Below are 15,270 nucleotides of genomic sequence, written 5' to 3' on the forward strand. Positions count from 1 at the left end.
TGCATCACCTGGAGTAGCAACACCTTGGTCATGTTGCATCACCTAGAGTTGCAACACGGTCATGTTGCAGCAGCAAGGTACCGGAGGTGTTGCAACAATAACACCTGCACCCTGGTCATATTGCAACAATGAGGTACTTTGGGTATTGCATTAATATAGGTTTTTTGTTGCAACCTGAAAGAGTTGCACCAACTGTCCTTTATTGCTGCTTCAAGAATGTTTGAATCTTCTTGAAGTGATCTTCATGGATTCTCACAGGATAGTATAAAAAGGAAAATTCCTTCCTAAATATATAAGAATGAACATTAAAGTGGCATAATCGAAAGACAATTGTACCGTGATTAAAAATGCATCAGTATGGACAAAATAGGTGATGGAGTTGTATGAAAATGGAAAAAGGTACTGAAAAAGATATTGGACAGGTGCTAAAAGGATGCCAATTTGGACATCCTCTGTTTGTGTGATAGAAAATAGTCATAGTATCCTCACAACTCAAATCCCCTCACCCACTTTTAAAAAACTAGGGTTAAAAGTGAAAAAGTTTAATTATAAGGTGAAACTGACAGAGACAAGGTGATAATTTCCAAGTTATCAAAATAATCTCAAAAAGGGCAAATTATCGTGATAATTATTATTGATATTATCCCCGAATTTGGTTTTGGTGATATTGTCGCCATAAGTGCAACATTAATTCTTTCCTTCTTTCATGTTACAAGGCCCACATAATCTATAATTTAGGAAGAAAATCTAGTTATTAGACTACAGTTGCTTGTGCATACCAAACTAGATATACAAAATACAAGTTCCAAAAACCTGCTTTTCCATTTTTTGCAGGTCAAAAGGGATTGAGATTTTGATATATTTTCAACGATGTAGTTTGGTTGGAGGTTGATTGGTGTTGCCCTGTACAGATTATCCTCGAGTTGCAACAATATCCTCAATGGTCAACTACCAAGGTGTTGAACCATCAAACTTGGGCTTATTGTAGCATTGGTTTTGCAGCACTATGCTCTATCATACTGCAACAATAGAGTTGCAGCACTGCGTTCTCATATTGCAACAGCAGAGTTGCAGCACTACGCTATCGCATTGCGGCGATGAAGTTGCATCGCTGTGTTGTCATATTGCAACAATGCAATGCAACTCTGAACTATGTTCATCTTGCAACAACTAGAGTTGCAACACCTACTCTTTGGTCATGTTGCATCACCTGGAGTTGCAACACCTTGGTCATGTTGCAGCAGCAAGGTACCAGAGGTGTTGCAACAATAACACTTGCACCCTGGTCATGTTGCAACAATGAGGTACTTTGGGTATTGCATTAATATAGGTTTTTTGTTGCAACCTGAAAGAGTTGCACCAACTGTCCTTTATTGCTGCTTCAAGAATGATTGAATCATCTTGAAGTGATCTTCATGGATTCTCACAGGATAGTAATAAAAGGAAAATTCCTTCCTAAATATATAAGAATGAACATTAAAGTGGCATAATCGAAAGACAATTGTACCATGATTAAAAATGCATCAGTATGGACAAAATAGGTGATGGAGTTGTATGAAAATGGAAAATGGTACTCAAAAAGATATTGGACAGGTGCTAAAAAGATGCCACTTTGGACATCCTCTGTTTGTGCGATAGAAAATAGTGATAGTATCCTCACAACTCAAATCCCCTAACCCACTTTTAAAAAACTAGGGTTAAAAGTGAAAAAGTTTAGTTATAAGGTGAAACTGACAGAGACAAGGTGATAATTTCCAAGTTATCGCAATAATTACCTAAATTATCGCAATAATTTCAAAAAGTGCAAATTATCGTGATAATTATTGTTGATATTATCCCCGAATTTGGTTTTGGTGATATTGTCACCATAAGTGCAACACTAATACCATTCTTTCCTTCTTTCATGTTACAAGGCCCACATAATCTATAATTCAAGAAAAAAATCCAGTTATTAGACTATAGTTGCTTGTGCATACCAAACTAGATATACAAAATACAAGTTCCAAAAACCTGCTTTTCCATTTTTTGCAGGTCAAAAGGGATTGAGATTTTGATATATTTTCAATGATGTAGTTGGTCACATTGCTTAGAATGGCTAGAAATACACCATAAGATTGAAAATATTGTAATGTTCCTAATGGAAAATGAACAATGACAATCAAGCAAATTCAACACAATAAAAATGTATACAGATCAGAGAACCAAAAATGAGCCAGAAACGCGCCAAAATGGGCCAATTTTATTATATAGCTGAAGGAGTACAAAATAGATTGGAGTGAGTGCACCTGGGCTTGCTTAGAGAAAGCTACAAGCCCTAGGTGAATGAATATCAGCTGCCCAAACAATGCAGAAAGCTCCCCAACAAATGACTGCGCTGGCCCTTGAAGTACACTGCTGGCTGAGTTGGGACACCTGTTTGACCCCTCAAATCTACCCAGAAAACCTAGAAAAACCCGGAAAGGGTTTTTGACAAATTCTACCGACCCTCCATGACCCAAAATTTCAGCTATTCTCCCCACTGGCTGCCAAATAATTCTGTTGTTTGGAACACCAAAACTTCCTCAAAAATTCTGCAAAATTAGGAGCCAACTCCTTGACACCTAACCGACAAAGCCCATAAATGTTTTGGGCTAATTCTGACCTCCTGAAATTACCCAAAATTGGTACTACACCCTCCTGTGTAGAGGTTCTGTCCCCAACGGCTCTATCTGCTGCAAACTCTCCTTATTTATCTTCAATCTGCAATAGGAATTGTATAGGAAATTTTTCTCTACATCAAATCCCGGCACAAGATAGCTGAACCCAACTCCAAAAACACGTTGTCTAGTGAACCCCTATGCAGGCCCTAGGAAGATAAATCCGTTCCCCTCAATAGCAGTCACCTCCAGCTCCAAAACTTTCCACAAAGGTTGAGCTCTCCCTCAAGCAACTCTACTGATTTTCTCTCGGCAAAATACCCTCGAAAGCTAGCTGAAATGAGTGGTATAATTTCTCTACTGCATTCTCCCTGGAGTACGAATTAGCTAAAGGAATCTGTTGAAATATGTTGCAATACTCCACAACCCTCTCACCAAAATAGCAATAGATTTCCTTCCTAGGGTGGCACTCAAAGTCCCCTGAAAAAAAGGTGAATTCTCCCCTTGGAGAACTTTGTGCTAAGCAGCACTAGTGACCCAGCGAAACAGCTTGAGCAACAAGGAAAATAGATGAGTGAACAAAAGACTCCAATAGCTTCTATGCTCCTTCTATTTATAATTTCTTCTTGCCTCCTCATTTGAGTCCCTCCATCCAATATTTCGACCTCCTTCCCTTAGCAATTTGATTTTCCTGAGGGGTTCAAATTCCCCTTTTTAGGTGGCCCCCACATCCCACTACCAATTTAATCTTTCATTTTCTCTAATGTTGGTGGCCTCCATCTCTCCAAAAATTAAGTGGGAACTCCTTCCACCCACTTTTCCTAAGTTTACATGCCAAAATATTCTCCAACACCCAATTGCAAAAATAGAAATTCAGTTTAGCGGAATTAATTTAATTGGGGACATTACAAATACAGCTAAGTTGCACCTAGTTATTTGTTTGATATTCATCAAAAACTAACACATGACCACTTGAAACTGACATTACACAAATATTTGCAGAATAATAATGGCCACACAGTCTAGAAAAACATCGATGGAACAAGCTTACAAATACATTTATAGTTAAACATAGACTCCTGATCATGAATAAAATATTCTATTGTTATTTGACATACGAGATAATTTGAATTAAGATGGACACTACAAAAAATTAATTTATTACCATCCTTCAGGTATGAAAAGTGCATCACCGGCATGCAGCAAGACTTTTCGGCAATGGTCCCAAGCATGTTTAGCGCGTGGATGGACTTTAAAATTAGGTTCGACAAGGTCAACAGCACTGAAAATTGAAAGCAAGTATTTAAAATTATGAAAATAGATGGAGCAAAGACATAGATGCAGTAAGCAAATAAAAAAGGCCATTCTCAAAAAAGGCATGGAGAGCATGCTATGAAATGAAACTTCTAATGCAACTGTAGCATGAAATTAAAAACTTCAAATTAATTCCAGCTACATGTTTTTACCAGTCATACCTATGATTCGATGCCTCCCCACAAACTGACATGGGGTAGAGAAATTCTGTTGCAGAAGGGGGCCACAACACCACTGGAACATATTAAGTTATCATGTATCAGGATAAATCAGAAGAGGCTTAAATTTCTCTTGCACAATAAATCCCATATATTAGCACAATAATTATTTACTATATACAATAAGTAGAATAATTCCTAGCTGTTTTAAGGCAGATCCACTTGTAAAAGCTATACATAAAAGAAAAGCAATGGAAAACAACAGACGTAAATAAGCTGCCAATAAATGTATGCATATAAATCTGATTTAGAAGTTCAGAATCATTTCTTTTCAGAGGAACGAAAAATATCAAGTTTGCAACAAAGCAGTCGAACACTTCAAGACATACAGCCAAAACAGTTTAGAAATAATAGCCCCAAACAAATCATTGTGAAAAAGATGGTATATAAAATTGTAAGACTGATTTGTGACAGTCAAATGACAATGGCATCAAGGCATTGGTCCTGATAGAGACCCCACAGTTGTAGAGATTAAAGATATTGCATCAAAACTGTTACCTATCTTGGACAGCCAGCCAGCCAGCAGCCTTACACATTGCTCAATGATAATGATATGCCATATTCCACTGCCATTTACACCATGTTGTTTTGTGTAGCTTGGGAGGTACTCCCACAACCCCAGGGTAGTGGGTTTGAGAGAAGTTGACCCAGAAATGGCTTTGTGGGCAGTGTACCCAAGCAGTGGGTTTTGTACCCAAAGTTGTGGGCGTTGTTGACCTCTACCGGTCAACTACCCATGCAGTACACCCCCCTTTTCTTTGCAAAAAGGGGCAGCACCTGATCAGCATGTCCGTGCCATCCTGCCATCATCAGCAACTTGATCATTTTGATTGTAAACCCAATCTGCGTGTATGAATTGTAAATAATCTTAGCAGATATGAGTCGTGTGTGTGAATTGCCTAGGTGGACCTAACTTTCTAGTGGTAATCTACGTCCCGGAAGGTTTTTCGTCTCACCGATCCATGGATCGGCAGAGTTTTCCTTCAAACCTGACCCCAAAGCCGGGATGGATTTTGTCATTGGAATTTTAGGAGAATCCTAGTGTGTTGATCTGCTAGATTATAGTTGTGTCGCAGAACTGGGTGATTTGTGAGAGTCTATGCTAAAGGGGTTTTCTCCCTTAAGATGTAAATTGTAAAAGTCATGATGTAATGTGTCCTGAGGGTCGAAAAATGTTTAAATCCCCTCATGAGTCCTAAGTCCTAGGTCCTAGGTGATGTTTCCGAAGGCTTAGTTCGATGATCCATTTTAAAATGAATTAAGAAATTAAAAAATGAATAAAAATAATAAAATAAATAAAAATTAAAAAATGAAATAAATAAAAAATAATAAAAAAAATTAAAAAAAAAAAAGTAATTCAAACAGAAAGTACCAGATCATCAGTAATTCAACCTGCCAGAAAGAAAAAGCGCAAGAGAAAGAGAATAAGAAGAAGATTTGACGCATCAGACGGCCATGAGCAGCTTGATTTTCGGATAGGAAAAAGTCCTACCATATGCAAAATTGGACATGGCACATCCGACAAGCAGCCAACAGATTTGCCTGAAAGCAGGCAAATGCTCAGTATGCACTTTATTGAACACATTTGATGCCATGGGCATCTTTTGTATCGTATTTCTAACCCTACTCTTTGTTTTTTCGCATTTTCATTTCTGCTTTAGATAGTTAATAAATGAAGAGCCTTTTTCTTTCCTGTGCTTAATGTATATGTTGATTTTTGGATGGACGCTACTTATTTTTGTGTTGTATGGATGCAGATTCTGGATTCTCACATTCCTGCAAGCAGCAACGTGTCCCCAAGTAGAGCCAGATGTTGACCTCTACCGGTCAACTACCCATGCAGTACACCCCCCTTTTCTTTGCAAAAAGGGGCAGCACCTGATCAGATCCAGTTTTATTTTCGGGAATTATTATCTTTCATGCTGAGGGTAAGCATTAAGTCAAAGTCGTTACGACGGTATTTTCATTAGGGATTTTGTAATATGAAAAAGGGTTAAGCATTGTAATAGTTTTAATTAGTTTTCATTTTGTTTTTTTTTTATATTTTTAGATTTTAATATATATTTAGTTTAGGCTTAGTTTTAAACTTTTATTTTAGATTAATTTTAGTTTAAATTTCTTTAACTTTGGTTTTATTTAGATTTTAAAATAGTTTTAAAATTTTGTTATAAAAAATCAAAAAATATTTTTGTTATATTTTAATTTGATTTTTAGTTTAGTTTTAAAATTTTCATTATTAAAAAAAAAAAAAAGAGGATTTTTTAGGCTTAGTTGTATTTTTAGTTTTGGATTAAATTTTAAATTTCATTTAAAAAAAAAAAAAAAAATTGGAAAATTTTTCTTCGTCAGATCCAGTTTTATTTTCGGGAATTATTATCTTTCATGCTGAGATCTAAGTTTTCAAGTCGAGATACGAATATGATATCTGGTTAATGATTCTCATGGTGGTTTAAAGCATTCATCTTTTCTAAATTTTCAATTGCTAGATATCGTTTTTGTCATTCTAAGAGCATTGTGATTTAGCTGATTCCTTTTGATGACAAATGATTGTTGTTCACGTTTTATGTTTCTATATCATCTAACTAATAATCGTTTTAATGACAATCTCTTAAGGCACTGGTCTGCTAAGTTAATCAAATCCATCGAGTGCTTTTTACATCGTATCTCGTGTCTCCCAACCAACTGGTCGACAGTTGGTCACATCATCTCACAGGGTCTACCGCCCTTAGCCGCGGGAGACAGGCTTAAACGGAGGGATCGGGGATCAGAGTGACAGCCCCCAGTCTGAGCGTTGTCGTGTCAACTCGCGCGACAACATTTTTTGGCGTCGTTGCCGGGGAATTTGTTTTCTCGGCATTTCATCATCTTTTCATCATTCATCGTTCATTTGTTTATCATTCGTTTGGGCCGGCAACGCCAACATTTTTTGACGCCGTTGCCGGGGACACTTTTTTCTCGGCGTTTCAACGACAATCTTTTTTCTCATTTCTTATCTCTTCATCTGGCCCGGCAACGCCAACATTTTTTGGCGCCGTTGCCGGGGATACTTTGTTCTCGGTGTTTTAACGATTTTTTATCTTCTCATCTTTCTCATCTCTCATTTGAGCTGGCAGATTCAACCTTTGGGGTTATCATTTGTATCTTTTATTGCCTTATTTTTCATCTCTTCGGTGTGTTTCTTGTTTGGGTGGCGACTCCATTTTCTCATTTTTCCAGACAAGAAGCCTTCCTCATATTTGCTTGTTGATTGCTTTTTGGATCCTAGAATCAGATTCATTGTTCAAGTGGCGACTCCACTGTTTTCATCTCTTGATTTTCTTGAGCAGATATCTAGTTCTATCATCATTTTAATCCCTTATCATTCATCATGGATTATTCATTTAAGCCATGTCGTTTTACTGAACGTCTCCATGATTTTCCGGAAGTTGCCATTCCTAAGTTACCTATTTTCTCGGGTGGTGATCCAATCGTTGTTAGAAGGCATCTAGTCTTGTTTACTCGCATCATGATCATATACTGTAGATCCCCTCAGTTTAATCATGAAGATATCAAAATGCGTCTATTTGTCCTTTCTTTAGAAGATGGTGCTTTGAATTGGTTTAACAATTTTCCAAAGGAATCTCTCACTTCTTTAGAAGACATTGTCGATGCTTTTAAAAATAGATATGGTTATCCAAACAGCTTGCCTTCTGCCTCTAAAATTGTGCAACAGAATGAAAGTAATTTGATAAGAGGTCCAGCTGAAAGACCCCAAGACGATTCATCATGTCAGAATGTGTCATCCACCGGAAATATTGCAGATCAAGTTCATGATAGTGAAAAATCAGGGACAAATGACAATGAAAGGGAAGAGCAAAAACAAATTTTACGAGATCTAATGATGCTGGTGAGAAATATGGAAATCAACCAAACTAATTATGTCAATGATGTGAAAACTTTATGCACCCACCTGGAAAAACGTAATAGGGAGATTGAAGTCACGCAAAATCAGCATGCTAAAGAAATTGAGGCCATGAAAACTAAATATGAAACAGAAATTAGAAGCATGCAAAGCAAGATGTCAGTCTTAGAGGAAAATATGGTGACCATGAAAGTTGATCATGATAGGGAAATTGACTCTATGCAAAACAAGTTATTAACTATGGATGAGGAAATGACTATCATAACGTTCAATCATAATAATCAGTTGGCTGACATGCAAGCGAATCATAAAGAAGAAATAAATTTCATGCAGCGTTACTTGATGGACATAAAGGAAAAGAACAATAAAGTGATAAAAGACATGGAAGAACATCATGCCAGACAAATCGGTGATATAAAGGTTGAACACTCTAGTCAGATGGATGCCATTAGAATACAAGTTCAAAGGTTTCAACAATTGGAAGATGAAAGAAACCAGGTGACATCAATAGATCAGGAGCCTTCTCATTTGCTGCGACAAGCTCCATCTTATTATGAGGAGGTCATTGGTTCAACTGAAAGATGGTTGATTGAAGGTGATCCAGATAAGCTTAAAAACGATAAAAATCAGATGCAAGACACAGAAAGTACCAGATCATCAGTAATTCAACCTGCCAGAAAGAAAAAGCGCAAGAGAAAGAGAATAAGAAGAAGATTTGACGCATCAGACGGCCATGAGCAGCTTGATTTTCGGATAGGAAAAAGTCCTACCATATGCAAAATTGGACATGGCACATCCGACAAGCAGCCAACAGATTTGCCTGAAAGCAGGCAAATGCTCAGTATGCACTTTATTGAACACATTTGATGCCATGGGGCATCTTTTGTATCGTATTTCTAACCCTACTCTTTGTTTTTTCGCATTTTCATTTCTGCTTTAGATAGTTAATAAATGAAGAGCTTTTTTCTTTCCTGTGCTTAATGTATATGCTGATTTTTGGATGGACGCTACTTATTTTTGTGTTGTATGGATGCAGATTCTGGATTCTCACATTCCTGCAAGCAGCAACGTGTCCCCAAGTAGAGCCAGATGTTGACCTCTACCGGTCAACTACCCATGCAGTACACCCCCCTTTTCTTTGCAAAAAGGGGCAGCACCTGATCAGCATGTCCGTGCCATCCTGCCATCATCAGCAACTTGATCATTTTGATTGTAAACCCAGTCTGCATGTATGAATTGTAAATAATCTTAGCAGATATGAGTCGTGTATGTGAATTGCCTAGGTGGACCTAACTTTCTAGTGGTAATCTACGTCCCGGAAGGTTTTTCGTCTCACCGATCCATGGATCGGCAGAGTTTTCCTTCAAACCTGACGCCAAAGTCGGGATGGATTTTATCATTGGAATTTTAGGAGAATCCTAGTGTGTTGATCTGCTAGATTATAGTTGTGTCGCAGAACTGGGTGATTTGTGAGGGTCTATGCTAAAGGGGTTTTCTCCCTTAAGATGTAAATTGTAAAAGTCATGATGTAATGTGTCCTGAGGGTCGAAAAATGTTTAAATCCCCTCATGAGTCCTAAGTCCTAGGTCCTAGGTGATGTTTCCGAAGGCTTAGTTCGATGATCCATTTTAAAATGAATTAAGAAATTAAAAAATGAATAAAAATAATAAAATAAATAAAAATTAAAAAATGAAATAAATAAAAAATAATAAAAAAAATAAAATAAAGCAAAAACCCTAACTAATAAAATAATAATATAAATCGACAGATGAGATCAAGAGATGTCTTGATCCTCATCAACGGTCGAGATCATTTCTACATGGATCACTCGAACTAGCCGTTGGGATTATTTCCTTTAAATAGCGTGCTAGGGGTCATTTCAGATCATTCGGATCTGTGAGTCTAAGACTGAAGAAGCTCTCTTGTAAATCTGTTTCCGGTTAATAAAAGAAGACTTTGGGGTCCATATCTTGCTGGTGTTACTCTCTTGAAATGTTGTGAGATTGTTTAATTGTCTGCATATTTTCTTTTCAGCCATTAATAATAGCTTTTTTGTAGAGTATTGTGGGCACAGGTATCTTGTTCACATACTAGGGTTTGGGTGTTGTTAGGGTTTCTGAAGTAATGGCAGGTATCTCCATTACTTCCTGAGATCTAGCAGCATTTTTGCCCTCTTTATTGACGGTTGTTTTGAGCTGTGCAGAAAACATCATTGAAGGAAATTTTGTGGGCGTTCGGGGAAGTTCTCGGCTGAACCAGCCAACTCCCGCAAGCATTTTTTGCTGAGCCCAGTTGGATTTGATCCTGGGTCTATCATTCGGTTTATTTATCTTATTTGCATGAGATATTTTCTGAAGTTTTTCACAATGAAAACCTAAAATTTCTGTTTCTTTAAAAATATTTCTGTGCTCATTGTTGAATCTGGCTGTTAAGGAGCCAAATTTTGTAAATTATTTAACTGTTCTAGGGTTTAAACTTTTGTTTTAGGCAGTTTTTTTTATTAGGGTTTTGGTTTTATGATTTCATCATTTTTGGCAGGCATCAGAGAACAGGGTTTTTAACAAATAAATCAGCTATCCGTCGAATGACTTCAGGCCATCATGCAGGAAAAATTTTGTTTGCTGCAACCTCATCACAGATTGCGACTGCAGTTATCCATTTTAAATCTCAATGCACCATGATCAAGCAAAATTCGGACGCAGTTCCTCTGTGCGTATTAATCAGCAGCCGAGGATACGCTTTTTGTTTTAGCCGCAGTCCTTTTCTGAGCCAGCGTCCTCTAAAATCATAAAAGCAAACGCACTGTCACGTGAGCTATGCGTGGATATCATTTCCGTCAGCTTAGCAGATCTGCTTAGATAATGGCACAGACTTTCTCCAGTTGAAACGTTCAGGGTTTCGAAGCTATATTACTATCAACGCAGGATTTTTCAGCCACCTACGCCCACCGGTCTATCCGCTCGGTCCTCTCTGGTTATTGATGACTGCACATGTTACACAATAGATCAGAAGCGAAAATACGCTCTGCTCAAGCCACGGTTTCAAGGGTCATCCGCATCAGACTTTCGATTTCCACTGAAAAACGAGTATCTCTGTGGTTGAACAATCTGGTAAGTCAATCTGCTATCTCGCCGTCGAAAACCCCTCGAAATTCCCTTGCCGTCGACTGTGATTTTCCTTGCACGCGTCAATATTCTTTTCGTTTGAGCGGGGATCTTCATTTTAACGCAGAGGGTAAGCATTAAGTCAAAGTCATTACGGCGGTATTTTCATTAGGGATTTTGTAATATGAAAAAGGGTTAAGCATTGTAATAGTTTTAATTAGTTTTCATTTTGTTTTTTTTATATTTTTAGATTTTAATATATATTTAGTTTAGGCTTAGTTTTAAACTTTTATTTTAGATTAATTTTAGTTTAAATTTCTTTAACTTTGGTTTTATTTAGATTTTAAAATAGTTTTAAAATTTTGTTATAAAAAATCAAAAAATATTTTTGTTATATTTTAATTTGATTTTTAGTTTAGTTTAGTTTTAAAATTTTCATTATTAAAAAAAAAAAAAAAAAAAGAGGATTTTTTAGGCTTAGTTGTATTTTTAGTTTTGGATTAAATTTTAAATTTCATTTAAAAAAACAAAAAGAAAAATTGGAAAATTTTTCTTCGTCAGATCCAGTTTTATTTTCGGGAATTATTATCTTTCATGCTGAGATCTAAGTTTTCAAGTCGAGATACGAATATGATATCTGGTTAATGATTCTCATGGTGGTTTAAAGCATTCATCTTTTCTAAATTTTCAATTGCTGGATATCGTTTTTGTCATTCTAAGAGCATTGTGATTTAGCTGATTCCTTTTGATGACAAATGATTGTTGTTCACGTTTTATGTTTCTATATCATCTAACTAATAATCGTTTTAATAACAATCTCTTAAGGCACTGGTCTGCTAAGTTAATCAAATCCATCGAGTGCTTTTTACATCGTATCTCGTGTCTCCCAACCAACTGGTCGACAGTTGGTCACATCATCTCACAGGGTCTACCCCCCTTAGCCGCGGGAGACAGGCTTAAACAGAGGGATCGGGGATCAGAGTGACAGCCCCCGGTCTGAGCGTTGTCGTGTCAACTCGCGCGACAACAGGCGTGAAACCAGGAGAAGAAAGAATTGTTCATTCATTGTTTGCAAGAGAGCACCCTTAATGGACCAAGGGGGACCTAAGGCAACAATGAGGTGTCTTGATCAAATGAAAGAAATCTATTTTCTAATGTTCGTTGGGGTTTCATGAAGCAAACTCAAGTCAGCTAGGGTTTATGTCATGACACTTGAGGGCTAATTGTTTCTCTCATGAAGACTATAAGAAGGAAAGAGATGAGGCTCATTTTATCACCATCCAAAGTGCAATTCATCAAAAATAGAAGATTACACAAGAAGGCTGCAAACCTAAAGGAGCCAATTTGCAAGGAAGAAGAAGGACATGTTTTGGTGTTTTCTCTTGTGTTTTGGCAGGCCAAGCTCAAGGAGGGTTGGACGTGGGTTATTCTTGGCATGGTTCCATTTGTATTTGTGGTAAATTCCTGTGTTAAGGCCAAGCTAGATGTCTGTGTTTGAAGGAAGACTGTGCCCCTGGCTGGTGCTAGAAACAAGGCCAAGTGAGGGCAGAGTTCCCTTGAGAAGCAGTGCAAAAGATTGCAGGTCCATGAAGGAGGCTTATGTGTTTATTGACTGAAGTGATCACAGGTTCAAAGGTGGCCACAGGTCCGAACTGTGTTAGGCCGAGATTTGCAGTTTGTTTAGTGCCTAGAGCCGTGGTCTCTTAAGGGACTAAGTCGAAAAGGTATGATTTGTGGTCTTAAGTTTGATGACATTGCTAAGTTGGAAGGTCTGTCCTTGGAGTTTAAGGCAGCAGTTTTGTATGCCCTAGTTAGGGCTTCTTCCTGTGCCTAACAGTCATATGAATCTGCCCTAGTAAGTCTGTAATCAAGTGGACAAGAAGAGTAGGAAGAAGGCAGGGTAGAAGTGGACTGTTACAATGGAAGAAAGATATTGGAGGGTCATTCCAAGGGTTTTGGACAGCAATTTGAATGCCCTAAGTACAGTCATCATAAAGGGAAGTTTAGGGACTGTGTGAGCGCTAGTTGAAGGCAGCCTAAGAACCATGAACCTTGAGGAACAAGGGACAGTTAGTGTCTGTGTTTGATTGCCCTAGATATGTCATCTTTGAGGAGCAAAGAGGACTGTGTGTGGGCGTGATGCCCTAAGTTCAGTGAATTTAATAAGGGATTTGTTGGAGTGAGGGTTGTTGCACCCATTTTCTCACATGTCCGAGAAAGCAGTGCACAAAACTTTTCAAGGATCAGAATCATCAGCCAGCCACATGATATATCATTGTAAACCCAATTTCTGTAAGTTGTAATGTAAATGATCCCAGTATGATGCTTTAATTATGTAACAACACTTAGGTAAGCCTCTGATTTTGGTGACAAATTTTTCATCCTAGGAGGTTTTTTGACCTCACCGAATTATGTGTGTTTCTAAACACAGATAATCAGCAAAGTTTTTCCTCTAGCTTAAACCCCAAAGCTTGGGTGGAATTTATTGACAAAGTCTTAGGTGAGTCCTAGTGTTATCTCGAGTCTTTATAAAAGTGGTTTGGGAATAACTTAAGCTATTTAGCTAAATTATTTTATTATAGATCACTTGGTCTACAAGATTATTGTGTCGCAGAATTAGGCAATTATTTGAGGGTCCATATGTAAAGGTGTATTCCTCCTTTGAGGATTGAATTTGTAATGTCTGATGTAAAAAATATTTTAGTGCATTGTCCCTCATACTTCGACACTATGGCTAAAATATTTTAGGGTGAAAAAAATAATTAACCCCCTCTAGTGTCAATTAATTAATTTTTCTGGCAAAAATAAAATTAATCCTAAGCCAAAAAATAATTTTAGAGAAATTAATTTCTCCAGTGGAAAAATTCGTGGGTCAAAAAGAAGTCAATTTTTGAAAGTCCCCCACCAAGGCAAAAATGGATTTTTTGAGAAAAATTAAGCCCTTAGACATTGGTGGTTAAATCAAAGTCAAAATTTTGAAAGAATTAATCCAAAATATTAATTTTTGGATTAATAAAAAATGGGTTTTATGAGAAATTCGAAATTTCCTCAAAATAAATATTTTCCACAATTTCCCATTTCTCCTTTGCAATGTGGAAGTAATCTCCAATGTCATCTTCCAAGGGGCTAATGGGATCACCTTCCTCAAGGTTCTCAAAAGGAGAGTCATTAGGAGAAATATCCTTGAGAAAGGTAAGGTCAGCCTCAACTTCACTTTCCACGGCCTCATGTTTCCTAACACGTGTTCACAAAATCATCCTTTTCATCATGTGAACCCAAGGAGGACTCATCTTTTTGCCCATTAGAGCTGCAACAACTCCCTGCCTCTCGCACCGCTGCAAACCCCTATGTGCCATCCTGCACTGTTGCAACCCTCTCTGTGCCTCTCACACTACTGCAGCTCGCTAGCTCTGCGCTACCCGGGACTCCTACACTATAGCACTCTTCGCCACTTCATCCGTATCTGTTTCTACTGACATCCGTTGGTCTTGCTACTCTCTCTTCGGGGCTCCCGTAGAAAAGTATAATCCAAGAGGTTGGGTACCTCAAGGATCCTACCGCTCATCGCCTATAGTCTTCCTGACTACAACTCAATGTCTCCCCACCTCTTCTCTAGAGATACATGAGCATTCATGGCACAATCGTCATCCTCCTCTACCTCCTTTTCTGCCTTCGCTAGCGCTGCCTTGGAGTCAGACGCCTCTCCCTTGTTCTTCTTCCTCGGACACTGGTTTGCATAATGACCCAATTCCCCATAGTTGAAAAACTTAACCTTGGAGAGGTCATTTTTCTTCCTCTTCTCCTGCTTCCCCGCAGATGCCAGAGCTGCATCCTCTTCCTCTTCCTTCTTGATCCGAACTCCTTTGCTACTACTTCCCATCTTGCTCAACCATCCGATCTCTTCTTGGCGAAGAGCTGCCCACAATTCTTCCCAATCTGGAAGATTCGCCTTGCCCAGTATGCTCTGGACAAATGTCTCCCACTCCTCGAAAACTACAATTAGTGCGGTCCTCACCATCAACTCCTGATCAGGCATGGCCCCTATGGAAGTCAGTTGGTCCCGGATATCCTTCAATCTCCTGAGGAAGTGATCTATC

At 38.0% G+C, this 15,270-nt stretch overlaps 1 protein-coding gene across 10 annotated transcripts in view; it reads right to left on the reverse strand.

Moving 5' to 3' along the window:
• LOC149142958 (2-oxoglutarate (2OG) and Fe(II)-dependent oxygenase superfamily protein) overlaps positions 1 to 15,270 on the reverse strand; it is a 316,570-nt gene that overhangs the window by 213,837 nt on the left and 87,463 nt on the right. For all 10 annotated transcript variants that reach the window (XR_016265108.1, XR_016265110.1, XR_016265107.1 and 7 more), the window contains exons 7-8: positions 4,112 to 4,184; positions 3,802 to 3,918 (exon numbers count right to left, since the gene is read on the reverse strand). Coding sequence is in view for 5 of the 10 variants with exons in the window: in XM_089451753.1 (XP_089307879.1) it covers positions 3,802 to 3,918; positions 4,112 to 4,184 (190 nt within the window). In the remaining 5 variants the exon portion in view is untranslated. The remainder of the gene's footprint in view (positions 1 to 3,801; positions 3,919 to 4,111; positions 4,185 to 15,270) is intronic.

Source organism: Pinus tabuliformis, chromosome X, assembly GCF_031772625.1.
Source record: "Pinus tabuliformis cultivar Carrire ecotype Pingquan chromosome X, CPIR1, whole genome shotgun sequence".
Classification (NCBI taxonomy): Eukaryota; Viridiplantae; Streptophyta; class Pinopsida; order Pinales; family Pinaceae; genus Pinus; species Pinus tabuliformis.